This window comes from Anneissia japonica, unplaced genomic scaffold (assembly GCF_011630105.1).
Source record: "Anneissia japonica isolate Jap-2015-1 unplaced genomic scaffold, ASM1163010v1 scaffold287835_len3118868_cov185, whole genome shotgun sequence".
Lineage (NCBI taxonomy): Eukaryota > Metazoa > Echinodermata > Crinoidea > Comatulida > Comatulidae > Anneissia > Anneissia japonica.
In genome coordinates, this window is record NW_022737223.1 from 2,811,051 (window position 1) to 2,838,655 (window position 27,605).

General features: G+C 34.3%; 2 protein-coding genes across 5 annotated transcripts in view; one reads left to right on the plus strand and one right to left on the minus strand.

Annotated features, from left to right (window-relative positions):
• The window catches only part of LOC117117203 (kelch-like protein 11), a 33,962-nt gene extending 21,265 nt beyond the window's left edge, over positions 1-12,697 (minus strand). For 3 of the 4 annotated variants that reach the window (XR_004446867.1, XR_004446866.1, XM_033261430.1), the window contains exon 1: positions 10,801-12,697. Coding sequence is in view for 2 of the 4 variants with exons in the window: in XM_033261430.1 (XP_033117321.1) it covers positions 10,827-12,590 (1,764 nt within the window). In the remaining 2 variants the exon portion in view is untranslated. Of the gene's footprint in view, positions 1-8,624; positions 10,370-10,800 lie in introns of those variants that run through there. The other variant, XM_033261431.1, reaches the window with a different exon arrangement.
• Positions 12,698-14,934: 2,237 nt separating this feature from the next.
• Positions 14,935-27,605, plus strand: part of LOC117117177 (chromodomain-helicase-DNA-binding protein 8-like) — a 35,448-nt gene continuing 22,777 nt past the window's right edge. Inside the window, exons 1-13 of the mRNA XM_033261396.1 lie at positions 14,935-15,068; positions 16,571-18,550; positions 18,729-19,045; positions 19,583-19,706; positions 20,237-20,518; positions 21,267-21,397; positions 22,154-22,274; positions 23,278-23,502; positions 23,645-23,772; positions 25,185-25,428; positions 26,547-26,723; positions 26,874-27,035; positions 27,255-27,335. Coding sequence (XP_033117287.1) covers positions 16,649-18,550; positions 18,729-19,045; positions 19,583-19,706; positions 20,237-20,518; positions 21,267-21,397; positions 22,154-22,274; positions 23,278-23,502; positions 23,645-23,772; positions 25,185-25,428; positions 26,547-26,723; positions 26,874-27,035; positions 27,255-27,335 — 3,894 coding nt within the window. The 5' untranslated portion in view covers positions 14,935-15,068; positions 16,571-16,648. The remainder of the gene's footprint in view (positions 15,069-16,570; positions 18,551-18,728; positions 19,046-19,582; positions 19,707-20,236; positions 20,519-21,266; positions 21,398-22,153; positions 22,275-23,277; positions 23,503-23,644; positions 23,773-25,184; positions 25,429-26,546; positions 26,724-26,873; positions 27,036-27,254; positions 27,336-27,605) is intronic.

Consider the following 27,605-nt stretch of genomic DNA (forward strand, 5'->3'; position numbering starts at 1 on the left):
AATTTTTCATTTTTGTCAAAAATTGTCTATAGTGGTGAATTATGGTTTAGGTTTTTTTTTTTAATAAAGTTTCAAAAATTTCTATGTATGTGGAAAATGTAGTTGATTACCAAAGGTTACAATTTTTATTTTGAAGACTGCATGGTCTAGGAAGTGTACATTTTTTATGGGGCAATTTTCCAAGGGCGGGTTTTCTAGGGGCGAGTTGACTGCCAAATAGTGTTGCCAAAGTGCGAGCCAGTGTGTTATTTGATCACAAGTGCGAGACAGCGCAAGTGTGAGCCAGCCAGCCATGACGTCACGACAATAGATACGAGACGTTACTCGAGTTGTGCAAGGTATCAGCTGAGATTTGTGGAGTACAATTCAAAAAACAACTATAGGTCTAATAATGAATTATTGTGATGTTAAATAGACAATGTTAGCTATCAAGGAGCGACGTTGTTTTTCATTGGGACCTTCGTCCCTTCAAGGCTAGGTCTATATCATCCTAGCTAGTCTACATGTGGACATTGGTACGTGTTGGTTAGTCTACAAAGGTCGCCTAAAGTAATTGATTTTACCCGGCAGAACGAAAGAAGGAAACTCCGCTTTTCAGTTGTCTTAGGCCCTTGTTTTTTGACAAACAATGACCTTTCAGAGGTCAAATTGCTGTCAAGAATATGAATTGGTTGCTTTGAAGCAATTATTTATTATTTCTATTATTATTATTATTATTATTATTATTATTATTATTAATTATTTATTATTATTTATTATTATTATTATTATTATTATTATTATTATCATAAAGTGCAGATGGTTAACATTCAGAGCAAATTATGCACTGACATTTGACATTAGACGAGTACATAAAGATGGCTTATTGTTAAAGTGAAAAGATGCTGGCATACTGTATGAACATTATACTACACATTTATTAACCTAATTATCTATAATAGTTGTAGATCTAATAAGGATTTACTGTGTACGAATAAATTACATTGTATCAGCCTGTATTGTATAATAATTCTAGATTATCTATTGTATAAATCCAATACAGAGTTCCATAAAGTAATGTGAAACTTTGAAAATGTTGGCAACATGATACTTACATAATCATTGTAGTTATTTAAGAAAGTAAAAGCACATTGGCAAAATTATTATTATCATGTTTCAGAGTTTTTTATTGCAATTTGATCACTTCAAATCAAAAGTGACAATAATCATATAAATTATTGAAGTTTACAAGCTATAATAAGAAAGTATGTTTGGTTAATGTTTTTATATCATATCATCAGAAGAATTCAAGTTATTATAAACTTGATGAAAAAATGTTAACTACATAAAAAAAAATGAAATACAAAACTAAGTCTCATACATTTTATGCCACAATATTCTTATGATTCACATAATTTAGAATATTCAAATTATAATTTTTGATTATAAATCATGTTTTATATACCAATTATTCCATAATCATTGTAGTTATTTAAGAAAGTAAGAGCACATTCAGAAGAATTCTAGTTATTATAAAATTGATGAAAAAATGAAATACAAAACTGAGTCTCATACATTTTATGCCACAATATTCTAAACTGATCCACATAATTTACAATATTCAAATATACTTTTGATTATAAATCCATTTTATGTACTATTTAATTGCATTTTTCTTATTTAAAAAAAATGTGACCTTACTGCGAAATTTAAGGAGGTGCTGTATATCAGCTAAGCTTCAGTTTGACATGCCACTGAAGCAATCAAAATCTAAACAGGAACATTTTATAAAAAGTTAATTTTTCATTGAAGATCACATTGGAAACCTATATTTTCATGTTATTCTCTCATTATCTCTGATATGATGTATATTACAGGTCCCCGGTTCAATTCCCATCACTGCTGTCCTTGTGTTTCAGCTGTAGGACTGAAATACAAGTTACGATAGCGCACCGTCTTTCGGATGAGATGTTTAAGCCGTTGGTTACATGTGCAATATGGCCCATGTGCACGTTAAAACAACGCAGTACATTCTCTGCCAAAGAGTTGGAATTGTCTCCCTGTGTACTGCACAATTAACCACCAGAAGGAACCCACTGGAAACCAGTCTTTGGACTTAGTGGGTCATCCTTATTGTACATCTATGAATAGGATAGATTTGTACATTCGCCTGATGAAGTCCACACAGTGGACGAATAAATAGTATAGTTAGTTATAAAGGGCTGATATTTGTCATTTCTTATGTTATTCTAGTCACTCATTTGCCTGTATATTATTATTAATTATATTTATGTTTATATTAGTGAATTAATCAATCAATAAATCAATTTGTTCATATGAATCTTCAGTGATACCTGCTTTGTTTTTCATACATAGAAACAAGCTCATTTTCTTTTGTTGTTTGTCTCAATTACTATAGATTATTGAACTTGTTGTTTGGTGCTTCTGTTTTTGTTAAATACAGTACAGTGAATGAACTCAATAAAAAAACAACAAACTTGGAGCTGTCCCATGTAATTACTATAATAAACTGTAATTTTTTACAGTGAATCTGTTAACTTACAATCATGAAGCATGGCTATTTATTTCAATGATAATCTCATCATTTCTTTATTACCACCATAAATCCTTAAAATAACAAAAGTATGTATAAAACATTCAGGTCACGGTTTGTTTACTACAGTCCTGTAGACTAGTAGTGTACAACCAAAGCTGTTTAAAAAGAACACTATATAAGACTCTGTAATCAGGCTTTCTGTGATTCATGGTCCTACTTTAGAATGCAGGTGCATTATTTATATGTACTAACCTTCACCTCAAATAAAGCCAGTTAAAATTATCCTTCTGGACTTTTGAATCCAGTGAAGTCAACCGAAACACAATATCGAAAATTGAATGTAAATTCCCCACGAGCAGGCCTATATCATATATGAAGGTGTTTATTACCAGTACATGTTGTAAGAAACCATAGAAAATGTTAGGAATGACATTTCTCTGAATGGTGTGGTAGATACTGGGTAATTTTGTCAAAAAAAATGTTGATTTAATCTAAAAATTGATTGACCTTGTCCTTGTTGAGGCTAGCTATGCTTGAATAGAGGGCCCATGTGAGAAGTTCAAGAACACAGTTTGCTCAGTGGTATTAGCAAGCTCATAGAGACAGCATGCCAGATCAGTCAAAACAGCAAGATGCTAAGCCAACTAAAACCATGTAGATTTTTTAAAACCAAAACTTTGAAACACATGCCTCTAGTTATTAACTATTTGAGATGCACAGATGTTTGAATTTTGTACAAGAAATAATTCTACTGGGGAAAACATGAGCATTAGCTGACCGATTTTGTTAAATTAATATTAAAACAGGCTTGTTTGTAGAATCAAGTTGTTATTTTAAGGGCAAAAAACAGTTTAAATATATAACAAATTGACGTCAATAGTTTTATTCAGAGAGCTCTGGGCAAAATCAATAGTATACAAATAGATACAAGATGGTAATAGCTATTGTACTTGAATGATTATAGTATCAATTCTAAATAAATAACAAAAACGAATTGGACTGTGAAGTTACAAATGGTACCGTAGTTAAATTACTACATGTATAACTATGTCATAATAACAAAAAAATCAATAAACAATATAAAGCAAACAAAATTAAGAAATTGGGAAGAAAAAAACTAGTAAAACAGAAAAAATACTGCTGTACATCCTCTTTTGCAGAGTCCATTTATTTTCTGTTTTGTTTTTATTTTTTTACATATTTTGAGTAAATAATAATTTAGCCAATTTCTTGCAGAAAAATATGTCCTATCTGAGTTGGTAAATATGAAAAACTTAAAATAAATCCTTCCCAAACCTTGAAAATATAGCAAAAACACTAATTTAGTAGTATTAGTACTGTGTATTATCATTACTTCAAACATAATTTTGATATAAAAAGTTAGGAACAGATGACAGAGAATAAATGGCATTCATTTGTTCACAAAATACAATAGCTTACTTTCATCTAAAAACATCAAATTAGGGCGGTATCAATGGTCTAAATCACATTCCACTGTATAGTAACTAACTACACTGCAGTACTTAACTACAAGTATTTTTCTTTAAATATTAATACAGATATCTATTAATAAATAATAACATAGCTGAGCAGTTATACTAATAAACTGCATATAATGTTCCTCAAGGGATACTTTGGAAACCAACATTCATTTGGAGCAGACGAGAATTAAACGTTTGGAAGATATTGAATACGCTACTCTCTACCATACGAGTCAAAAGAAATAGGGCACTGTATCAGTAAGTCTGAGATTGAAGCTAAGCATGCTAAACAATTTTTCATAATGGTTAATGAGGATTTTTATTGCCAATTGAGAAAAAATGTAACGATAGCTAAAGTACGAAAATTTTTAAAAAACACACACTGGGCATGTGAGCATGCATAATACTGTCTTGATTTATGTGTTGTACAGTAGTTTAAGATTTTATTTGTGTTAATGTATCTGTTGAAAGCATCTGGAAACAAAAGTTGAACACATTGACAAATAAATGTATCTTTATCTTAAGCACATGACACAGAAATATTCATCCTTCATTAGGCCTATTATCACCATCTTCATTTTGCTTATCTTTATCATCACCATAATAATCACCTTCTTTATTCTTATTCTTATTTACCATCGTTTTTGTTTATTATATAATTATCATTTTAATTATTACCGTAGCGACGGTTGTCGTTCTCCTCCTTTTTGACAACCTCACCACCGTCTTCATCCTTGATGTCAATGTCAACACCGTACGCATCAACACTGTCGTCTTCTTGTCGTCATCTTATTATTATTATTAATAAACATATTCATTATCATTTATTATATGCTATACTACCTGGAAAATTATACTACTGTACAATATCAAGTTTATACAGTTAGTAATTAATTGATGGATGGCTATAAATTTGAATAGTAGCAGTGTACAAAACACTGACAGTGTCAAATATCATAAGACACAAGAAAGGTCATCATATAAAATAACAACAATCATAGAGCTAGCATTTATGGACTTGAGTTTGGTTACTGTGCACTACAAGACAACAGTCAGAATAAAACACAGTTATTGTACCAATGCATTCCTAAAATCATTTCACCTGTTATATTTGTCATAAAATATGAAAAGGACTAAAATTAACTTGTTATACTGTAAGTAAAAAGCACACTTTTTTAAGTTATTATGCTTAATGATATGACGCTTACATTTTGTAAACTAGTCTTACAGCATTATTTTATAATTGATGTTTCTAAAAATGTCAGCGTACAAGTGTACAATAATAAACCTGACTGAATACAAGGTTTACCTACTGTATGCATGAAATAAAATATATCATTTAAATCTACTTAAAAAGCAAGTTGGAACTACTTAATTTCACCTTTCTAACAAAGTCAGTCAGTCAATGGCGTAGAAGAATGAGTTGAAAATAGGTTTACTTTTTTTTTCCTGGATGAAAATAAGGTAATTTTAGTAAAATTGAATACAATATACAGTATATTGTTAAGTCACTTTAAATTGTTTCTGTTTGTTCAGGTTTAATGGTTAAATTTTATACTATATTTAGAAGTCCCTTTAAATTTGTCCTTATAGTTCAGGTTTACATTGGTTGAAGTTTATACATAAATCCCTTTAAATAATACTGTTATATATAAAATATCCATTAAGCTACTATAAATAAGTCAATGGGATACTATAGCAGGCATGAAAATAGTTAAATTATTAATTTATATTTTCCCATAAAACAAAACATATTGATTGAGTGTAAGTACAGTATCTATATACAGCAGTAGTCCCTATAAATTTACTAAGCTTTTAAAATTACAATATGCTGTATTTGTAGGTTCCTTTAAGCTATTATAAATCAGTCAATGGTGAAGAAAGAATGAGCTGTAAAATGGTACTTGTCCTTGTGCTCAATATATGCCTACATAAACAACGAAGCAACAAAAAGAACAGCACAACAGCGTTAAGAAACAAGTTGTTACAAATAACCTTAATTTAACCTACATATGAGTTATGAGGTATTTACATTAAAACAACATCCCTTCCTCTTTAAACATGTTTTTTATCGAGCATGCATCTCTTTCTAATAAAATCATCATCTGTACCGCATTAGAAAGATAAAAACATAATAAATCTTCAATACAATCAAATCAAGGATTTTTTATCAGAGTTAAAAACTTATGAATACAACAGAAATTTTATATATTGAGCTGTTTATTTTTTTGGCAAATTTAGCACATAAAATCATAAAACAAATACAGTGTATAGTTGTGCTATATACCTTTCAGGATGAATGCCAAGTTTATCTGACTGAATCCTTAATGTGTAACATTATCTGAATCAATTGATCATAATTTGTGTCATTTCCCATTAGATTGATGATATTAAGTCTCGAGTCCTTTCTTCAAATACATACTTGTAAAAGGTTATCTACATTATGAATTAAGAAAGGTTTCTTGTCTAAAGTATTGATAAAAAAAAATGTGCAATTATATGGAGAAAGCCTATGCAAAACAAATATAAAAAAATATAGTAGGCCTATAATTTTATTATGAAAACAAGTAAGGCAAAAAAGCTTCTTGTTTGCTACCAATTTATTTTTGGCATACCAGAGACATTCCAGAGACATACTGTAGCGGGCCACCCCCCCTCCCACAACAATAAGTAAGGGAACATGCATCCCAATCCCATCCCCACCCCTCCCTACTGTCATGTAGGTCCAATGATTGTCCCTTCAACCTCCTAGTAAGACATCCTGGATCTGCCATCGTAATATAAAATATGAAAAGTAGATATCCCATATAACTTTACAATCTTCTACAAACAAAATTTACCATTTTTATAATTTAAAACCTAAAACTGTTGGCATTTAAAAAAAAATGTATTTGAACCCTACATGACCTATACAACGTTTGTGTATTTTTCTTTTCTCCTTTGTTGACTGTTTATTTTGCAAATAGTACCATGATTGGCAAAGCAGATGGAATGGAGAGCCCAATTAAGAAAAAAATTGAAGGTGCGTTTGTGAATACAGGTAATATTATTCATCCTGTCCAGTGGAAAAGAATACTCCTTTACGTTATAATTTTGAAGTTGAATATTTTTTTGAGTTTTCCACTTTTTGCACTACAAAAAAAATTTAAGGGTTATCCTGGTATTTCCAATTAGATGTAACGTGAATTTGTGAATTACCGAATAAACAACAACTGGCTAATACCCAGGAATGAGTTTAAAACATATGAGCTGATTTCATAACAGGCTAAAACTTTTTATACACTACCAGATTTTTAAAACCCTTGGGTCAAAAGATATACTTGGCCTATAATTGAGGGATTATGGGATACTGTCAATCAAGGTCAAAGTCTAGAATGATATGTGTACTTGGCAGCTAGCCAGGTATCAAGAAAAACATAAACAGTAGAAAATATACCAGGCCTAAAAGTCAGGGTAGGTTTCCAACCTGTATGAAAGCAATTGGAAGCACATTCGATCTTGTTCTTGAGTATGGTTTCATGTTGTCACCATGTACTGCAAAAGCGGACTGAATACAGGCCCTAACACCTGGCTTTCATAAAATTGCTATCCACATATATGTTGCTTCCACCGACAGCTTTTGGACATGCTCATTTGTCAACAAAATAGAAGATACTTTATAATTATATCAGGGCCAACTACTTTAGTTTAACGATTGCAGAGCAGAAAATGCTGTATACAGCGATTTTTTTTTTGTAAACCATGGTTAACATATCGGATATCATGACTACTGACTTAATAACAACAAAGGCTATTGTAGTACCATTAAATGATTGTAATTCTTACTGTCCATCCACGGACTGAATAGAATGGGTTGATGGCTCTACAGTATTTGTTATAAGTAAACACAAAATATGACTAACGCTATACGTAGCACAAGACTGGCCTGGACTCCATTCACTGGGACATTAGACCAAGTGTGACTCTTATTTACATGACCCTCATATTTACTGTATAACGATCAATAATATTATTCTTTTTATTAACACAATACAACAATCAGAACAATCAAGTGATGATGCCCTGCTACTTTAAAGCATGTCATCTACAAGAAATAAATGGAAAATAAATGCGGGCTCGTAAATAAATTGCACTGAATACAATTTACAAATAATTTGTGCGACTGTTAATAGATGTAATGAATTTTTCAAAGCATTCATACATAATTCAATGCCCAAGAAATGTAAAAATCATGATTTTTTTGGCTCTACGACTGGCTGTGGTACTGTATGTCGCACATGGCCAGTAATATTTCACGGGACTAACTTGTAATGCGGGTCAAGTCTGTTAGTCTATCATCACAATATATAATGGCTCTGTGTGTTGTTTCCACTCGGTGATGATGCAAATATTACTGGGAAAACCATGTATCTGATGCTGATGATAATATATCATTGAAATCAAACTGGATAGTAAGTGGTCGACTAAGCAGTGGTGACTGCGGCCATTCATCTTCTTGTCGGGATATTAATGTACTAAATACGCAGACAAGTCAAAATGTTCAATTCTTTTCAGTAGATTAATAGTCAGAGATTTTTTTTCTGTATAGTTTTTGTACACAGCAAAGCTATTAAATAGTCTGTCGTAACTCTATGGGAACATTTCAGAGTATTACAGTACTAACACTGTTTTGATAAAAATTAAATAGGCAAATGTTGAATAATAACTTAAATCCATATTTCTTTAATTTATACTTTATGTTTATTCTATTTTAAATTATAAATAACAAATGTCTGAGTGAATACTATATCAACAATATTGTCACAAACAATTAATGCAACCACTGTACCAACCACTCCCACAAAAATGATAATCTACCATAATTAAATTATGGAATATAAACAACTACTGTAATCAAAACAACCATAGTAATACTAAAAAATAAAAAACAAATATAATTAGATACCATAATATTACTAAAAATTTATAAATTAATAATTAGTATTACAGTCCAATTGAAATAAGCACCTACAATAGAACAATATAACATTACAAATTAATTATACCATGACCCTACAAAATAATTTACTGTACAGATCTGAATATGCAAACTACTATAATATTACCAATTTAAAAAAAAAACATATAACAAAGTAAGATTATTTAAATATAATTTATAAATTACTAATTAGTGTTACTAAAAAAAAATCAAATTGAAATAGCACCTACTTGTACAATATAACATTACAAATGAATCATAGCATAAAGCTATAAAATAATTTATGGCACGCTCAATATGAAACTCTATGCAAATTTTCAAAGTTTAATGATTGCCAAGTGATAATTGACTATATATCAAGCACTTAAAGTCCTAAAAGCGAATTATAATGTAACAGATGAAATACCTATATTCCCATGGTAGATCACGGCCAATTATGTAGTTTATTTTGACACAGTCTCATTTAGATGAAATATGTAATAAAATCACTTAGCGGTTTTTTGTTTTTTTTTATTTCTAGTCTGCAAAAACCTTTGATGTGGTCTCGGTTGTCGACACTAGTAGTACCGAGAGATTCGCAAACAGAAGTTGGTTTTCATTTTGGAATGCGTTCAATACAATAAAACATTGTTTTACATCAAACCAGAGTTTAAAATATCATAAGGAATTTGCACATTAAAAGTATGAATCATTGACGTGGTGCTGTAACATTGGAAATGGCAACGGAAACAACGAGAATGTTGCGTATATAATTTGATTTAAACGATACCAACTGAGGTTACAACATATACAGTAACAATACTATTTATTCTGTAGAGTATATTGTACTTGGTCTATACCAATATTTATTAAGCTAATAACAATTTAATTAGTACTTTTGTCCATATAATAACTGCAAAGATTTAATAATTAGGCACCAGATTAGAGCTATTTTAATCTAATTCGTAATTCTGATTTTATGTTATCATATGTACTGATAGGATTTGGACAATAACATCAATTCAGAATTGGGAATTGGTTTATGACTGGTGTAAAAATAGCAAATTTTCAAATTATTGTGGACAATACCATATTTAAACAAATTATTAAATTAGGATTTCTGGTATTCTTGTAGTATATATCATTGTTAAAATGTATTATAGGTATGTATAAGTATTACTCAAGCTGATGATGCTTAAATAACAGTAAAACAGAGAAAAAAATTTTTGGAGTGACATTTGTACTATCATACTTAGGTTGTGTCCTCATTAAAATTCCAATAGTGGATTTGGGATTAAAACACCCGACAACCTGTGGGATTTAAATCCTCTAGGATTTTACACTGGTGGGATTTGAAGCCTGTAGGATTTACAGTAAGTGGTATGGGTGTATATTCTGGAAAAAAATATAAGAGATTGCAATGTTTTGCATTAATGTCAAAACAACTGTTTGCATCAATAGCTGAATAATAGTAGCTTTCTGCAAAGTCAAGTTATACAGTATATCAACAATTACAGCCAATCGTGGTATGAATAGCTCAGGATTTTTCTACGACAGAAGGATTAATATAGGACCCCTCTGTTCCTTTGAAAAAAATTATCAGTCATCTCCAAAGAAACTGTGTTACAAAGCAAATGCGGCTTAGTGGGATATTAATCAATTGAGATAAATAATCTAAAAGTTGATAAATCAAATCCATAAAAAAAAAAAAAATAAGAAACAGAAGCTGACTCACTCTTTATCATTCACATTTCTCTGAAACTAAAAAAAAAATCATACCCAATCGTTTCAAGAAAATATGGTTAAGAGTATTAAAATAAACTTACCAATTAAAATATTGTCAGCACCCCATCTAGTCACCAAGAAATTCGTATGGAACTTGGAGTATGACACAAGATGAGCCCAATGTCGATGCTGGTGGAGGTCGAATGCTACTCCATAGTCCATGAACGCGGTCATAAATACACGCTTCTGGGACGGTTGAGCTAATAGTCCGTTCACTTCCCGACCCACCAAAGACCAGCACGTTCCGGTTCCATGCACAGTACTGGAAGCACTTCCTTTCCGGTAATTTTCCATAATGGAATGAACTTTGCTCTGTCCATGTGTTTCGTTCCGGATTTAGACACAATTCTTTCGTTGATAGATCGGTGACATATATCTTGCCTTTATGGGCTTCAACGACTGGAAAATCCCAGAAATTGTCTCTATCTAGGGGTATAGATGGTAGCTGGAACCATGTGTCCGTCTCTGTGTCGTAACGTTCAACTGACGGAACGGGTCTACGGTGTTCATCCCTACCCCCAATTGCATAAATGTAACGGTCATCTAACACGGCCATATGCATGCCATAGCGACCTTTGGTCATTGGTGTTGCGCTTTTCCATTCCTCCATTTCTGGATCAAAGCATTCAACAGTTTGTAACACCCTATCCCACTTGATCCCACCCATTGCATACAGACGTCCATTACACGCCACTAGCGATAAATACTCCCGAGGCGTCTGCAAACTTTCCACATTATACCAACAGTTTGTGTTTGTATCGTAACAATGCACTCTACTGGATATAAGCCCACTGCTTGTTCCACCAGCAATGTACATTTTTCCATCAAGAACAGCGCTTGCATGAAAACGCAATTCGTTAATTGGCAAGTCCGGCAGATGAGTCCACCTATTCTCGTGTAAAATGTACACATAACAGTAATGAGATGGACCCAGATCGGAAACACCACCTGTGATCACGACAACATCTGTTAATTTTCCTTTGCGAGGTTTCAGCACAGGACTGTCCCCGCAATAACTTGTGCGTGTAGTATCTGTTTGCCTCTTTGCATCAGCAACCAAATCTCTACAGTCCTGACTCGCAAGAACCAACTCCTCTTTTTCGACATTCTTTATGAGAAAAGTCCGATTCAACTGAGCAAGCCGCACATGTTTCAGAAGTGGTGCAAAATATTGCTTTCTGGAGTTGCTGTCATGTTTAACCCATTTTAAAATGGTGTTATAAATTGTTTCTTCCATTTTTACTCGGACTTTCTCATCAGATACTAATTCTAATATCTGTTCAAACTGCAGCCGAACTAAATCATCAACTGAATCGGTTACGACTTGTTTAAAATTGTTCCTAATGAACTTACTGGACTTTTCAAGCAATTGTTCAAATCCATACAAGTAGGACAGACCTTTGACCACTAAACAGTTCGAAGAATTCAAATGGCGGTCCAAAAAATGCAGACAATGCTGTTTAAGATTTGTCATGAGAAAATGGTCAGCACCTTCTAATATACAATGGACATTGTCTGAATTTAAAGATATACTTCCAGTATACATATAGTTCAAAATGTGTTCCATGGCGTCGGCCGTGGTGCCTTCGATAACGGCAGCCCTCCGCCTGTCCTCTTCCCAACCACTATTGCACATTGTGTCGAAGTAGGGGCTACAGGCGGCCAGAACATTCCTGTGCGCCTTAAATTCTTTCCCTTCAACTTGCAGCACCATATCACAATATTTGTCATCGTTTCTATATTGGCGTAATTTTTCTAGAACCTTAGCAGCTTGGTCGTTTTCTTTGAACTCCATTGGTTTATGTGAGTCACTGTGGCGACAGAGCGCCATATCAATCGACCTATTCTCAGCACTACGACAACAACAATAAACAGCTAATAGTAACAAGTTGCTATATATCGGAAGTTACTTGAGCACGGAACAAGAGTAATCGCTTATCGCAGTCATGGGAGAAAACTTATTAGAGTCCAGACGCTGGTTAGATTTCAACGGTAGGGGGCGATATTGCTTTATTTGCCAATCGTTGATGTTATAATCGCTTCAAATTTATATTGTTCAGTACGGAATAACTCATTTAATTGCAATAGTCTACAGACGAATCACAAACATTAAAAAATTATCTATTTGTCCCAAAATATTAAAAAATAAAAACCAATTCCAATACTTCAAATGCACGACAAAATTTTTCTCTAAATAAGTGCAGACGGTGCGGTCGCAGGTTGTAGGCCTATTGTAGGCCTATTGTTGATATATTAATTTTTCATTAAAAATATAGTACAGGTAAGATTTTAAAAGTATGAGAGTGCAATTTCCGGGCACCTTGAGTTCCATATTCTCAAAATTTTCTTAACTCTTCCCCAACCTGACGGTGGTGTGGATTCTCACTCACCGCCTAATCCTGCATCCGCCGCAGTATAATGACGACGGCGGCGAGTGAAATCGTCGGCGACTGGGTCGGTGGCAACGGGGGGCGACGGTGGTTCAAACTTCATGTTTACTATGTAGGCTATATTTTCTTGTGTTAGATATGACAGTACGGTAGCGTAGTCTGGGAGTGAGGTGTGTGTTTTGATGGGAGAGGCCCAGTTTTGTCACAATTAACTGTCATAAAAAAATGAGTAATTTTATTGCGTATAAAGAAAAACAAACAGCAATCCTAGATCATGGTCCAGAAGGGGCACACACAACGAGACGCAAAGTACAACAATGCGAATGTTTACTTTTTGTAATTATTATTGTTTGGTTCGGTTGTTTACTCAAATTGCTATTATGGTCAAGAAGTTACACACAACAATACAATTTTGGCACAAAATATTGTAGTTAACTATGTGGACGTAAATCAGTAGTATGATTGAACGTCCAATTCGATACTGTACTGACTTAACTTAACTTAACCCCTTTTCATTAGGCCACGCTATCAGGGGTGGCGCCAGGATTTTCCCCCATAGGGCATACATAATTTTTGCCATCCCGACGAATTATGGGTTTCTACCTGACATGACGGGGGTGGGGGAAGCTCTCCCACGGGCCCCTGCTGGCGTCACCCCTGTATGCTATTCCCTCCTTTCTGCCACAATATCATATCAATGTTCAATCTGCTTCCATTTACGGCAATGCAGTTGATCCATACGTATCAGGTATCAGATAATCAGAACTCTCTTTTTACTTTTTGTTAGAAATTCATTTTCGGATAACCATGGTTTGTTAGCTTGAAATATAGAATCTGTCGATAGATTGAAAATCGGTTGCTCTGGATTTCTTTCTTTCAGTTTCATAGTAATCGACAAATATCAATTGTTATGAAACGTTAATCATCGGACCAATGCACAGGTCAGTGTTTTGACGAAATTGTGACACGCGTCTTTGATCACATACCATGGCCAATTGGCGTCATTTTTATATTTGTATTTTTTTCAGGTTGTAGTAGGCCTAACCTCTTGTTTATTTGTATGTGGATTTTTATCCCTGACTATTTTTTTGTACTAATTGTGTGTCTAACACCACGATTGACAAACATGTTAGTCTAATAGGCCTATAGACTTATGTATGTATGGCTGGCTTATCGTCTCTTCAAAATCACATGGTATTTATTATACTTCACCTCATCATCTTTTTTTATAACAGAATACAGTAATATGAATATCACTGAGTTAGTTCATAATTCGATAGTATAGGCCTATTAAAATACATATATGCCTGTATTATGCTAATATGTGTATATATATAGGTTTTATCGTCTCTTAAAATTTCCTACGTAGTATTTGTTTGTACATTTAACAACCCACGTAATCACATGGTACTGTATGTATTATATGTCCAATTACAGATAAGAAGTCTGGTTGTACATTCAGTTTTAGCGAAATCATATAATTTTTGAATCTTTATAATCCAACCAAATAAAATCACCATATCGCCCTCATCGGCTTTGTTGTACGACTATCTAAGTTTAGCGGTCAATTTGCAGACCAAGCCACTATAACAGACGCGTTGTGATTGGACGCTTTCTCAAAATGTTGGCTTCTTGATCTCCAAGAAAATGATTATTAATCTAATTAATGCAGACTATGTAGCTAAATTATAAAAGCATAGACATTTTGGATATATTAGATAGACAATATGCTGTCTATATAGTATTTATCAAAAATACTGTTTTTGTTAATTATTATTTAGGCCAATCAGAGCCAATGTAATATTCCTTATTGTGAACTTGGTATACCGTGATGAACAACCATTCGAGGCAGATTACAACGACCGTAAACTCACTCGAAATGCGGTTGGAATTTTTCATCTTGCACAAGATATTTTATGGTATTTATGTGTTTAATGGTACTTTTTCCGGTAAAATTTGGCTTTTAAAATGTGGATCAGTTCACAATTACTTTTCTAGGCCAGTCAGTAATATCATGTTTCCCAGGTTCAACGCTTGTGGGGGGGTTTCGTCCGATGTTGGTGGGTAAGCTTCGTCGTCGGCCAGCTGAACACACCGCGACAGTGAACATGCTCTATCTCGTTTTCCGTTCATTATGCACGAACGTTGAACCCTTCTTTGTTCCGTTTTGTCATGGCGGCGTTGTAATGGCGTTCGATTTTACAAACCTTTTTTAAGATTATTTACCGTACAACGTTGTGTATTTTGGTTTTGTTTCTATATATATGTAGGGCCTAGTTCCTTTGATTGGTCTAGAGGAGGGTCAACGAAAACGGTTTACCTTCTTCAATCTGTTTGAAGCATGGTGACACCCTGATGACCTCATTTATAGTTAAACGAGACCCTCTAGCCCTTGGGAATTTTTACAATAATTATGAAATGTTGTTTTTTGGGGCTATGACTAGGCCTAGGCTTGCTGGGTAGTATAATAAATATTGTGTTCTGTTGCAGTTTTTTTTTTATATATATATATTTTGTTGTTGATTATTGATTGAGTGATAATTAAAAATACAAATCAATGTGTGGGAGAGTAATAAACTACAGTACACAATATATTTTTATAAGTGTAGGCCTATGTTGGGCTACCACTCATTCCAGATGATATCTAGTAATATATCTCGGCAGATGATCACTTAATTTTATCACTGTGGATATTGTTCCAAAAATTGTAAACTAATCTGGGGTGTCGATTGGTGGAGCTGACTTGCCCAAAAATTTAAAATATCTTAATGCATGGCATGTCAGAACCATAAATCCATTTCTTTAATTTATTGCTCTGTACTGCAATGAACAGTGTGTATTGAGTAATATACAATGTAATATTTAAATAGCTGTTCCAAATTTCTCAATTTTACAGGAAGTGCATCTTTTTGTTGGTGGTCTACTAACTTCTTTATACTTCCTTGTGTTCATGTGTCACATTTAGTTACAGAATAAAGGAATAGGTAATTATTATGGCACTGACAAAATTATGCATGTGCCATAATATGATTTGAATAAATGCTCCGAACATTTAATTTTAAAGAATGTCTTTATTTTCTTAAGAATTATCTACACTGTCATATAGGAAATTAAAAAAAATTAGTCATCAATTCTACAGAATAGAACATATAATCGAATACTATTAATGTATTAAATCTTGATCAAGAAGCTCTGTTTTTTCTTGTAGATTCTTAGAAATTTTTTTTTTCTTCCGTGCCCAAAGGCTTTTATTAAAGAAGTAGGCCCCAGACATTATACTTTTATAAATACAAATTAAGCAAGGGTTTCTAAATATATATTCCTATAACTATGTGGATAATATACATACTTTAATAAATTAATAACAATATTGATATCTTTACACGACATTAAATTGAAGAACTGAAATATTTTTTTTCAGATGAGTCATGGTTGACTAAAAAGAATCTGTCTCCGTTAGAAAGAAGCAAAACTGAAAGTTGAAACATCGTTCTACAATATGGATGAACTCGGACTGGGTAGTTTTCTTGATTCTGAAACAGGGTTACTAAACCCAGTAGAAAATGTTGCTGAGAATGTGGAGGCAACAACTTCTGTAAAACAGCCGCTTCAACCAGCACAAACGGTTGCCTTGCAGGGTATTCTACCTTCTTCAAATGTACAAATTCAGCAACCAAATCAGATAATACAAACATTGCAAGCTAGCCAGCTTCTTGTGAATGCAGCTCAGACTAGTCAGAGTCAGGTCAGCACACAGTCTGTTCCATTTGTATCAAATCATGATTATGCCGTTGCTGCTGAACAGTCGTCTACACCAAGTACTGCATCGAGCTCTGTGCAACAGCAACCGCAACTACAGACAATCCGTTTAATTTCAGCCCAACCAAACCAGCAGCTTATACAAGGGACGCAGGTCTCGAGTCCTGTGAAATCGACCAATCAGATTAGACTAATAACAACTCAAGCAGGCTCATCCCAGGTGGTGCAAGCAGGCTCACAGAAACAGGTTATAGGACGAATAATACAAAATCCTACTCTGCAGATATCTCCAGTCCGCAATGCCAGCCAACAGTCCAATTTAGCTCAAACATTCCGAATAACCCCACAAAATATTCGTATCGTACATCCCAGTTCTGTGACGCAGACTTCCACCGCTCAAGGAGTTGTTACAACTCAAACACAACAGGCTGTTAGAATTGTTGGACAGCCAGTTGTTCAGGGACAACAGAAACAACAAATATTGAACATTGGTGGTCAAAGAGTGGTTGCCACTTCTATACAAGCCCTGGCTAATAGTTCAGGTGTTCGGGTGCTTCAACTTCAGCCAAACTCTTTAGTAACTACTCAAGCTGGTGGCCAAAAGAAAGTTCTCCAGTTGGTTCAAGGAACAGGCCAAAAAAACAACCAGGTTTTCCAGCTAGCTCAGAGTACTGGTCAAAAAGCTGGACAAGTTATACATATACAAGGTGCTGGCCAAAAGACTGGTCAACTTGTTCAGGTAGCTGGTAGTGGTCAAAAGACAGGACAGATTATCCAGTTAGCCCAAGGCCAAAAGCAAGGCCAGGTACTTCAGCTTATTCCAAACTCTGCTGGTGTTTTGCAATTGCACTTAAAGACTGCTAGTTCTACGAGCGAGTCCACAGTTGGACAAGTTCAACCAGTGGTAATGACTAGTGCAGGCAGCCTCCAAAGATCTACTACTTCAAATACTATAATTGTTTCGAACTCGAGCCTTAGCAAGGCAAATTCTGGCATTATTCAAACTATTGCTACGCAGAGTTCCACCAAACCTGTTGTCATCAGCTCTCAGCCAACTGTCGCCAGTGCCTTGCAAGGAGGAACAATTCGTCCTCAAATACGGATGCACAATGTCAACCAACCTGCAGCGGTGTCTGTTGGGAGCATTGTTAGCACATCCACCCCATTGACATCCACACCACCTACATCCACCATATTGACATCCGCCACACTTACATCCACCCCATTGACATCCGCCTCATTGATGTCCACTACACTGACATCCACCCCGTTGACATCCACCTCATTGACATCCACACCAGTAATTTCGAGCTCGGCCCCAATTAAAGTTGTGAATACTACCTTGCGGGCAAAAACCACAACTTCAGCATCTAATGCGGGTAAAATAGTCATAACAGTAACGCAAGGAAAAGAAGTTGCCAATGAAATAAGAAAAATTAGTGAAGAAATTCAAAAGATTCAAAAGATACCAAGAGAGCAGCGCGATGTAAGCAAGATCAAGGAACTCCAGCAGAGGTTAAGAACACTGTTGGTCTCTCAGAAAATCAAGCTTCCACCTCACCTGTTGGCAGGAAAGAAAACAGCTACAACGGCATCAAGTAGCGGCACATCAAATTCATCCATCATGGTGGTTAAAGGAGAGGTATGTTCATATTATTTACATAATGATATCTCAAAGACACTCTAAAGACTAACAACTGATTTTAATTGTACGTTCTTATCATTAAGTTATGAATGTAAATTGATAAGTTAAAATTGATAAGGCAAGTCTTTATACCTTTGGTTTGTTAACCTGCTTAAAACAAATATTTTTTTTATAGGGACAAGGTAGATTTGCTCAACTTAAAACCTTGGCTCCAAAAGAGGAAGAGCCCAACAAACAATCGGCGCAAGACAAAGCGAATCGCATTGTAGCGGAAGCTATAGCACGGGCCAAGATGGCTGGACATCACGATATACCTAAAGTTATGGACAACATTGAACTTCCTGCTGTCTCTGAGTCACAATCTAAAAAATCTAAAAAGTCGAAGGAGAAGAAACAAAAGACGCCTAAAGAAAAGAAGCCAAAGGAGCCAAAACCGCCAAAACAACCAAAAGAGAAGAAGGAAGTATTGCCTAAGAAAAAGTCATTGGCACAGTACGTTTCCAAATCATTTTAATCAACTATTTACTATCCCAAAACCAGCGTACTGTCGCTAATTGTTAAACTAAGTAATTACCATAATGTAGCAGTAATGTATACTTTAGTACAGAGAAGCTGTATACTTTAACTCATAACCTTGGCAATATAAGTCAATTTAAGTAAATTTTAAAGCTATAATGTGGAAAATAGGAATACAGTCTATTTTTTTGTTTTAGTCACTGATGCTGATTTTTGAATGGCAAGCCCCAATCTTTTTACCAGCTGTGTTTTTTGGTTACTTGTTGGATTTACATGCTATTTGAATAAGATTTAAAATGGTATTTTTTGTAATATTTCAAGACCTCCCTCTCAAAAATTCTGTCAACAACCTCTCAAAATGATCCAATATGTCTACCCCAAATTCAAGGTAATTAATAATCGAGATTTATTATCAAAACTGAAATTAACATGGCCAAATTTGTATACTGGTAAGATCGTATTATTTGTTGTTCTTCATGCTTCTTAAACGATGTTATATTCTATGACTTATAGGAAAACAGCAGCTTTGAAGAAGTTAAAGGCTGGTAAGAAAAGAAAACGAAATGAATCTGAAGATATGTCTGATTTGGATGAAACACCACCGATGTCTCCACCTCCTGAGGAATCATTAATTCAAGTAAGTACTTATACTCTATTCATACAGTAATATATAGAATATAACACTAAATATTATATTATTCTTGAGGTATAGAGAGATACTGTTGTCTTCACACAAGTGAATGCAAACCTTACTAAAAGTTGGTGTAACGTACGTGCAGGCAGTAAAGTACACCCAACGCCATGGAATGATTATAAGCTGCACCCTGCGATCATACGCACAGATCCTTGCTAAATATGCTGGTGGATCTGTTTTCTTTATTGTAGGGGAGGAATAATAAAAACATATTTTGCATGGCTTTTACATATTCCTAGCATTTTTTTTTCCATGTAAATCAGTAAGTCTCTGCAATGACTGTTGCTATTCATTGTGACAATTTATTTAATACTTAGTTCATCATGCTTATTGTAGAATGTTCTATTGAATAATAATATTTTTTTACCACCATCTCTGGAATAACTCAGTAAGGATCTATTAGTACAACTTACAATTATATTGTTGAGTTTTGGAGATCCTAAGCAAAATTGATCTAATACTAATTATTGTAGAAACGAAGATCTGGTCGAAACACGAATCGTAAGAAGTACACGGATGACTACGACTTCAAGATTACTGATGATGAGGACAGTAGCAGCGACGATGACGACGGCAAGCCGAACCAAAAGGAGGATGCAGTAATTGTACAGAAAGCAACTCCTACACTGGTGGAACCTGACGTTGAGGCTGATGTTGAGGTGGACGTGGTTGGAGAAGTGGAAACGGCAAACCTTGTCACAACTACTACTGGTACTGCTACTACTGCTGCCTCTACAACAACTAAATTTTTTCAGGTAATTATATTTTTTAAATGTTATTAAACATATGTCTTGTAGGAGAATTTATGTTCTTGCAATGATGTTTTCTTCACTTTGATCTGTCACCATCTTGATGACAATCTTCACCAACGCTGAGTAAGAAATCTCTTTTTATTTAAAAAAAAATTATATAGAAATCTGAAAGTTATTGTTATTAAGAGTAAAGAGTACAGAGGTGTAAACAGACTAGAAAAATGGGCTGCGGGTGGGAGTGTGTGTCAATAGTTTGACACAGGTTTTTTTGTGGGTACTTTTATCACATAACACATCCACGTTTTCTGTTTTGGCAGTTCACTTGAATAATTAACTGTACAAGTAACAAATTATTGACTTTTTAGTTCTTTGAAGACAAGTCTTATCTAGGCAAGGGCATCATATTTCGTAAGCTTTTGTTTGAAAACTTTTCATTTTTATCTTGCTTATGACTCATTCCATCATTCCTCTAACTGGATTTACTCTAACAGCTTACAAGTGAGACGATAGCTAAGTGTCTACAGCCTCCCATGTTGCTTTAAACAAAAAAAACAAAAGGAAAAATATAAATCCTGTACAAATGGCCTATAAGAAGGTTCTCGTTGTGGAGGGACATCGCAGTTAGTTTGAATAGGAGATAGACAAGAGTGAGTTAACGCAGTACAGTAATTGTTAGATTAAACTATGTTAATTTTCATACAACGTATAATGTTAAATCATCCAGGTTTTCAATATATATTTTGGTTCATAGGACAATCCTGATGAAGCTGAAGCGAACATCGTTGACAAGATACTTGGAGTACGCCTAGTGAAAGGACAGGCGGACACGGAGGGAGAAGAACCAGAGGATTACGAAGAATTTTTTGTCAAATTCCGAAATTAGTGAGTGCTGACATTTCAGATTATGTATAAAGGAATATTGCATACAATGTTATGAACTTGAGTGTTGCCATGTAATCACACGGTGGAATACATAAAAAGACATTTGTATGTATTCCAACAAAATCTACAGCAGCATTAAACATAGTGCAAATATAGTTTGTGTACATTTTATGTTGGGCTAATTTGTTATTAAGGAAGCTGATGTACTCTGTGAGCTTCATATCCTCTTGTTCTTCATCTTTTTTTTTCATATTTTTTTATATGAATATTATTATATGAGATATTTTATTTGTATTTTATATGTGTATATTTTATATTATGAATCAAATAATATGAAATAAAATAAAATCCAGCAACTCTCAGGAGAAAAGCCATGCCTAGGCATAGAGATGGCTGATGACTGCCGAAATTGTTATTTTATGAATAATAGTCTATAGTATATGAAACCCTGTCAAGAATATCAAATTTTGTATGACAAAAAACTGTTGTATTCCCATATATAGTCATGATGTGCCTATATATGGTCATGATATGATGTCATCATGACCATATTTAGGCATGTCACATGTTTTTGTCAAATACAATCTGATAGTCTGGTGAGGGCTTTAAGATTGAATGTTTTAGTCACTGCCATGAAGAATGTCCTTTTTGAAAAAAATATTTCTGTCCGTGTACCCTGCTGTGGATTGTTGTTTTGTAATATTCTTTTTATGTCATTTTTTATGTAAAAAAATAATTGATCCTTGTGTCTTGAAGTTCTTATTTGCACTGCGAATGGGCAACAGAAGAAAAACTAACCCCGGGGGATCCACGTATACAGCAGAAGATCCGACGCTACAAGCAGAAGAGGGCCATGACCTTCTCATTCTTCCAAGATGTAAGTAGTTGCTACTACTTTGTATGTTTTTGCTTTTTTGGTAATGAGTTTGTAGAGAACATTATTACCAACTGTCTCTTATGCTTGTATTATCACATTCAATTTCACACACTTGACACCTATTAGGGGATTTAGTCCAGGACATTGACTGTTGGCTCAAATTCGGCTCTTATTTAAAACCCCTTGTTGAACTTACTCTACTGATGGATGGCAAATATCTCGAGCCTCCATTGGTAGTATCGCGTTATCAATATAAATTCTTGTATTATTGCCATATCACAGGCAGTTGGGTCTTAAAATCTGATATAATATAGAGTATGTAATTTACGTTCTTGCAATGATGTTTTCTTCACTTTGATCTGTCACGATCTTGATGACAATCTTCACCAACGCTGAGCAAGAAATCACTTTTTTTATTTTTTTAAAATGATGATATAGAAATCGGAAAATTATCTGTAATTTTTTTCTGGAATAAGAGTAATCTTTATAGTCTTTATTGAAGACAGCTCAGAAATTGACTCGTTCCTGTTTTCTGCAACAAATACCAATGCACTGTCGAAGTAAATTGGAGAAAGATTAATACATAAACAAGACCCAAGTATTAAATAAAATATCTTAAGGGTTAATCTGCTAAGAGTCAAAACAGAACAACAATGTAACTGGATTGGTTATGTAATAAGGAAAGACAAATTATGACACAACAAAAATAATCAAATGTTATGATACACCACAGGAAAAAAGCAGCAAGAAAATTCCATCTATTCTTGACCAAGTTCTGTAGAAGAGAAGAATTAAGTAAAGGAAACTTCATCAAATATGCTTTCAATAGAAACCTCAGTTAAACTACCACAATAATATTTCATTGTAGTCCTGTATAATAGTGGCAGTGTTGCAGCTAGTTGGTTCATCTCAATATTTATATATTTCCAAAGCAAGATCCTGTGAATGACTGTAATAAACAGTCGTCTAAAAATAGATACTAACATATTATCTTTATCATTAGATGGATGAAGAACTTTTCAATCCTGACTACGTTCAGGTGGACAGGGTTCTGGAGAAGTCCATCACAAAAGATCCTGTAACTGGAGAAGTATTGGTGTACTATCTGGTGAAGTGGTGCAGTCTTCCATATGAGGACAGCACTTGGGAGCTAGACGAAGATGTCGATGGCACTAAGGTGAAATGGTTTGAAAAATTTGTAGAACCACCAACAGTCGCTGATCGAAAGGTGGGTGTTTGTTTTTCACTTAACAACCTTTGTTTATATGTAGCTAAGATTTGTAGGACATATTCAAAGCTATTAGAATGTAGATGTTCAATATTATAAAGAAGGGCAATAAAATGATACGTATTTTGTAACGTTTTAACAGCGTGTTTCAAGGCCAACATCGAGTGCTTGGGTAAAACTTGATGAAACTCCTACGTACAAAGGAAATAATGTTCTAAGAGACTATCAATTGGAGGGTCTCAACTGGCTCAAGTTTTGCTGGTATAATAAGTAAGTAAAATATGCAGTAACAGTATTTCTATTCATTGTCCTACACTATCAACCCGTTGTCATTGTATCTCTCCCTGGAACAACCCTCAAAAGTAATAGAACCATCCATCCCAGCTCACAAATATCCACATTTTCATCCTCATTGTCTTTTTGCCTTGTATTGCCTCACTCAAACCAACAACTTTACTATGGATTTGTATTGCTTGTGTTGTAAATAAGTGAATTTGAACTCTGATTTGAAAGGCAAGAATTGATAAGACAGCTAATTATTTCCGGACACCCCATTATTTTTTTTTTTTTTTTTTATATATATAAATTGATAGGTAGGTTCATTGTATAAGAGACAGAATACAATCTGATAGTCTGGTGAGGGCTTTAAGATTGAATGTTTTAGTCACTGCCATGAAGAATGTCCTTTTTGAAAAAAATATTTCTGTCCGTGTACCCTGCTGTGGATTGTTGTTTTGTAATATTTTTTTTATGTCATTTTTTATGTAAAAAAAATAATTGATCTTTGTGTCTTGAAGTTCTTATTTGCACTGCGAATGGGCAACAGAAGAAAAACTAACCCCGGGGGATCCACGTATACAGCAGAAGATCCGACGCTACAAGCAGAAGAGGGCCATGACCTTCTCATTCTTCCAAGATGTAAGTAGTTGCTACTACTTTGTATGTTTTTGCTTTTTTGGTAATGAGTTTGTAGAGAACATTATTACCAACTGTCTCTTATGCTTGTATTATCACATTCAATTTCACACACTTGACACCTATTAGGGGATTTAGTCCAGGACATTGACTGTTGGCTCAAATTCGGCTCTTATTTAAAACCCCTTGTTGAACTTACTCTACTGATGGATGGCGTTTGTGTTGTAAATAAGTGAATTTGAACTCTGATTTGAAAGGCAAGAATTGATAAGACAGCTAATTATTTCCGGACACCCCATTATTATTTTTTTTATATAAATTTTATATAAATTAATAGGTAGGTTCATGTGTAATAGAAGAGGATGTGAATCAGCCAGTATATTGTATAATTTTTTTGAATCGAATATTTTTTCTTGGAAAAAAAAAGGAAAGAAACATGTATCTGCATCCTATTTTTAATTAGCATAAAAGTTGAATCATACTGTAGAAAAAAAAATTCTTGCGATGATGTTTACTTCACTTTGATCTGCTATCTTCTTGATGACGATCTTCACCAACGCTGAGCAAGAATTGTGTGATGTAAATAAACATGAAAATAAAATTGTTATGATTTGTGTCACATTGATCATTCGATCCTTTATAGTGAGTTATTCAATTTTTTTGGGTTCTTCTAGTTTTTACCAGAGACAGAATATTCTTTAAATATGTTATTGTTATATGTTATTCTTTGTTGTATCATTTTAAGCTGGATTGTGTTTTTTTACCAGACAAAATTGTATTCTTGCTGATGAGATGGGTCTCGGTAAAACCATTCAATCAATCTCTTTCCTGATTGAGATCATGAACACAGGAATAAAGGGGCCATTCCTTGTTATCGTCCCATTGTCCACAATCGGGAACTGGCAGAGGGAGTTTGACACTTGGAGTGAGGTTAACACAGTTATCTACCACGGGAGCTCTTACAGCAGACATATGATTGCTGAATATGAAATGTTTTATAAGGATGAACAGGTAAGATAGTGACTCATTTCAAAGTTGGATTTTATTGTAAATGAGTCACTTAAATATTTCATGTACTATCTTTTTTTTTTTTCAAGAACAAAACCTAATTATTACCTTATGTCTCATTATTGTAGATTCTGATTGTTAATTTTTATTTTAAGATAATAAATTAGGTATTAACTATTAATGGCATCTTTAATGTTTGAATATTTTCTTTTTTCATTAGAAATATGAAGAACGAAATACAATAGAAATTTCCGATAAGCCCCACCCAATGGTCAATGGTTGTATATTTATATACCGCCTTCCACAGAAAACCGTCTAAAGGCGCTTTTGAAGCCACAAGAAACAAAGACAAAAGAACGCGAAGGGGGGAGGGGGAGTGCGCACCCCCGATTTTGAGATAGCGTCGCCATCACTACCGTGTACACGCAGGTACCTCGACGTCAGTTTGGTGGGCTCCGGTAGCTTCCACCAAGGATAAGCCTATGGCGGCGCTACCTCAAGTAAGGAAGTGCGACTTTTCAGGGGAAAAAAAACCAAAAAAAACTTGACTACAAAACAACTTAACTACAGAAATTTAACTACAGAGATTAACAAATTAATGAGAGTTATTAACCATGAGAAAGTTAATAAAGATTGAAGAGATAAGCCTTCAAATTCTTTTTAAAGGAGTGATGGTGCCTCACGAAGATCAATAAATAATCATGAATTCCACTCCTTTGATAATGTAGCTAAGGTCCCATAAAAAGAAAGCGTAAACATACGTAAACGTGTGTTTATGGGACAAGCGTGTAATCTTAAGCCGAGCACTCACTTCGCTTACGATGGTCGGCTGACAAATCTTATTTCACTTCCTATAAGAGTTTGGCGACACGACACCGTTTGCTGATTGTCAGTGATAATCTAAACAAATCATCATTGAAGATAATCCGTTGCACACGTGTCATGGCGTTGTGTTTTTCTCAAAATCGCAACTTCTGGCGACCGTCGCGAGCAGTGAGTGCCCGGCTTTATTGGTGTTCTGATTGCTCAGTTGTTAATTTTGACTGACATTCCTGAAAGGTCCATTACAAAGAAAAGCAAAATATTTAGTACAACTTTTCTACTGATGTTTTTTTTTTTAGGGTATCCGGATCCCAGAGGTGTACAAGTTCCAAGCTCTTGTCACTACATATGAAATCGTGCTGGCTGATTGTGAGCAGCTGAGCGAGATTGAATGGCGAGCCGTTATCATCGACGAGGCTCACAGGCTTAAGAACAGGAACTGCAAGCTCCTTGAAGGCTTAAAAATTTTAGATATGGTAGGCAATATTTTATTTCTATGTTCATCATTGAAGATATACTGTTTGTTGTAAAATATCAAACAGTCAAATAAGTTATCATTTACCCTATTAGCAGATTCATCTGTACTTTCCTAATCTTCAATTTGATTAATTTTCATTTTTCAACAGGAACACCGTGTGTTGCTGACCGGTACACCCCTACAGAACAACATTGAGGAGCTATTTAGCTTACTGCAGTTCCTTGAACCAGGCCGGTTTCATTCGCTCACTGATTTCATGGAAGACTTTGGCGATCTTAAAACAGAGAGACAGGTTGAGAAGCTGCAACAGGTATATTTAAGAAACTTTATTAAATTGTTCAAATGTACTATAAACCTGTTTTTCAGAATGATGTTTGTTTCAAGACGGATCTGATTTTATGATTATTACATATATTTCACTGACTGAGAACAGAATGAAATTGGTTACATACAAGAATTAATTTTGTAAATCCTTGTAACATTAAATCCCAATGATGTTAGTTTAATATTATTTTTTGTACTTTTGTAGTTGCTGAGGCCAATGATGTTGCGAAGACTGAAGGAAGATGTAGAGAAGAACCTTGCACCAAAGGAAGAAACTATCATTGAGGTAAATTTGTGAAAATACTTTATAACTAGTATTTGTTTGGCCAATCACATCAAGCTCCTCCTTAGTGTCAGCCAATTAACACCAGGCTCCTCCTTAGTTTCAGCCAATCAAGAATGACACTATCTCTCATTTTCCCGAAAACGAATAGACCAGTCTATTCAAAACGTTGCAATACCCTCAACACATCAGTTCCCAAAACTAATTATGTGGTGTACTGCAAATTAATAATATTTATTAATTTTTTAGATCATTTAAAAAAGAAAAAATGGC